This window comes from Clupea harengus, unplaced genomic scaffold, assembly GCF_900700415.2.
Source record: "Clupea harengus unplaced genomic scaffold, Ch_v2.0.2, whole genome shotgun sequence".
NCBI classification, from domain to species: Eukaryota; Metazoa; Chordata; class Actinopteri; order Clupeiformes; family Clupeidae; genus Clupea; species Clupea harengus.
The window spans coordinates 1-3,263 of record NW_024880300.1 but is presented as its reverse complement, the minus strand read 5'-3'; the positions used below and the strand labels follow the sequence as shown (position 1 = coordinate 3,263).

Genomic DNA, 3,263 nt, shown 5'->3' with positions numbered 1-3,263 from the left:
AGGATGTGAATATCCAGTTCTGATTTGTGCGAAATCGTTAAGAACAACATACAACCAGTCTGCACATCAAGAATGGTGATTGTTTTGTTTGGGGGGGGGCAGGGCTCCATACAGGATAGAACTGCCACTGTACCCAACCAAATAAAAGTGTTGGATATTGCACAAAATGTAGCCAGTCGCTGAAGGCTGAGTCAGATAACTGCACTTGCAACACAACACTATACACACGTAAGTGTAAAAGATAGGCTGTATATTTGTCCTTGCATGCCTCCCCCCTAGACTACACGAAGGCTGTTATGGGCCTATATTTGCTTACCTATACTGCTAATCCCGCTTAATTTGAGTGACTGCAAACGATAAAGATGCTATGAAGGACTTCTAGGGGATGTTTTAGACGGTACGTACTAATCCTTAAAATGTATTCTGTACTCCGTGGGGTCCTCAGTCTTGGATGTGCTTCTTAAACCTTTAGCTTTTTAAGCAACTTTGAAAGGTAGTACCTTCTGTAGCCTGTGCGAGGTGTAGTTGCATGAGTGACGAGTCACCACTATTTCGTTGCGAACTATGTCGATACATTTTTTTCTTTATAAGTGAATTTCGATGCAATCTTAAGACTATGTGAAATATAACTATCTGGCTTCGAGAGGAAACCCATTGGGTTCGGATGACAACATTGACAACCATTTAAAGACCTTATCGCGGAGTATTTGTGAAGGACAGTGTGATATTTCATCATTTTAAAACTGGTAACTGCAAGCAATTTGCCTGCTGAGTAATACTGGAGACCACTCCGAAGTTGCGCAAACAAGGTTGTTGATGGAATTTCGGGATTTAATAGGTCAGTGCTTTGGAGGTACGCCGCTGTTTGGCTGGCTTTCACGAAAACAACTGATCAGCGTTAACTAGCGATATTGAGTTAGCTAGGTAGGTGACGAACTAGCTACTACAACGACAAGTTTAACTACATAGCTAAATAGCCACCTTTCATGTGTGATCATTACCGCTTCATGGTCCTTTCTCAAACAAAATATCGTTGAATGATAAAATGTTTTTCTAAGGTGGCAATGTCTCGCAGACATGTAGTTTGCTAGCTTCGCATAAGTCATAGTGAACTTGACGTGAAACGCTAACTGGCTTGCAAGCTACATAAACTTGCCTAGTGATAGCTGGCTGAAGTTAATCAAACACGGGCAAAACAGAAATCTTAACTTAGTCCGCAAAGCTAAGAACAGCGACTTTACAGTCATCTAGTCATTTATTTCCTAAAGAGCAGAAATGCTATAGAACGGAAAGTAATAAGGGACCATTTCCCATTGAATAAGTGGCTGCAAGTTGCCCCGGACACTAGGCATAGGGCCTGCTGGTCAGGCTTTCGCCGGGTTTGATTACGAAGTCAAGCCGTGTAGGGGACGTCGTGTCCAGGAAGCACTACAGCCTGCCCTAGGGCCTGAAGATCTGAAATGGAGAGAATGGAAGTTGACCAATGCGCAGGCGCCACTTGTGGGAGCGGAGGAGGGGCTCTTCGGAGGTCGAATAGTGCTCCTATGATCACCAGTGTCAGGTTTGACTAGTCTCTTTTATGACTTGTAGCATACTGATGTATCTATTGCACTATGCAACACACTGCTCTCCTATGCTATGTAATACAGCACCACGCTGATATTCTAATATAATTGATGTGCAGATACCGCAGCTTGCAAGGTCACATCACACTCTCTGTCATTATTTCTATCATTGATAAATAAAATGTTTAATTTCTCTGAATGAACATTTCTCATAACAGTGACGGTATGACGGTTTTCAGCCCTACTTCTTCTGCCCGGTATCGAAGGAGTAGCGTGTCAGTCAATCCAAGTTGCCCTCCTCGTGTAAGCATTATTTACTGCTTTTGATAACATTCTTCAGACTTAACCATTATAAACTGGATGACGTGGATTTCGGTTACTTTGAAGATTAACTGTGACGTTGAATCAGTTGTCCAAATGAGATATCCCACTTATTTGGATTGGAGTTTTTGTATACCTTCTGAATTTACGTGGTAAAATGTTTTTTTTTTTTTTTTTTCGGTCCTAGGTACTCTCTCTGTCAAATCCCTTTTCATCAGCAAATGACAGATCAGAACAAAAGCGACAGGTGAGTTGAACTGAGAGACTATAACGGCTCTAGATGAGCTGGGTAGGGCTAATAGCCTTTCTGGAAAGTATAACTAAGTTCTGTGTTACATCAGTGAGAGGGTTCAAGAAGGATGTCATACTCATTTAGATCACGCTTTGCATATTTTTGTACACCTGTTACTGATTAATAAAACTAATAATAATTAACAGAAACTCTAATATGTGGATACATAATGACCTGTTCAAGTATACAATGTCGAAGTGACAAGCTTTAAGTAATTATTGTTATAACAGGTATTTTTCACAGCGAAAAACCATTATTTCATCATGAAGGAGTTACATTGTGCCGTGTTAAGTGTTGTCACCGATGTTTTGTTTTGCTGACTCAGGCAGAGCACATGGAGCTGACACTCAGAGGGAGTCTGCAGAGACTGAGGTGAGCCCAGTGCCACACAGCTAACCAAGTACCCCAGCGCCACACAGCTAACCAAGTACCCCAGCGCCACACAGCTAACCAAGTACCCCAGTGCCACACAGCTAACCAAGTACCCCAGCGCCACACAGCTAACCAAGTACCCCAGTGCCACCCAGCTAACCAAGTACCCCAGTGCCACACACCTAACCAAGTACCCCAGTGCCACCCAGCTAACCAAGTACCCCAGTGCCACCCAGCTAACCAAGTACCCACTTTCCAACACTAACAGTGTCCAGTGCTACACAGCTAACCAAGTACCCACTTTCCCACACAGCTAACCAAGTACCCACTCTTCCACACTAACGTGTCTAGTGCCACACAGCTAACAAAGTTCCCACTTTCCCACACTAACGTGCCCAGTGCCACACAGCTAACCAAGTACCCACTTTCCCACACAGCTATCCAAGTACCCACTTTCCCACACTAATGTGCCCAGTGCCACACAGCTAACCAAGTACCCACTTTCCCACACTAACGTGTCAAGATGCCGTGCTCTGAAAGTAAAAAAATGTGTTGTTATAACACAGTACAGACCTTTTTTCCCTTTTCTCTCTGAAGTGCTTCCTCACTGGTTCCTGTACCCACGGCTAGCCACTGGCACGACCACATATCAGTGGTGAGTGTTCAATATGTCATTCGACTAGAACTAGTAAAGTGCTGCTTTCCCTCATCAA

The 3,263-nt window shown here is 43.5% G+C and overlaps 1 protein-coding gene across 1 annotated transcript; it reads left to right on the top strand.

The window, feature by feature from the left end:
- Window positions 1-271: 271 nt before the first annotated feature.
- On the top strand, window positions 272-3,238 carry LOC122131822 (P2R1A-PPP2R2A-interacting phosphatase regulator 1; the record flags this gene model as incomplete). Its single annotated transcript, XM_042706512.1, has 5 exons — window positions 272-1,561; window positions 1,784-1,868; window positions 2,074-2,133; window positions 2,504-2,550; window positions 3,148-3,238. Coding segments are annotated over exons 1-5 (384 nt in total), but the record flags the coding sequence as incomplete, so codon positions are not given.
- Between the last annotated feature and the right edge of the window lie 25 nt (window positions 3,239-3,263).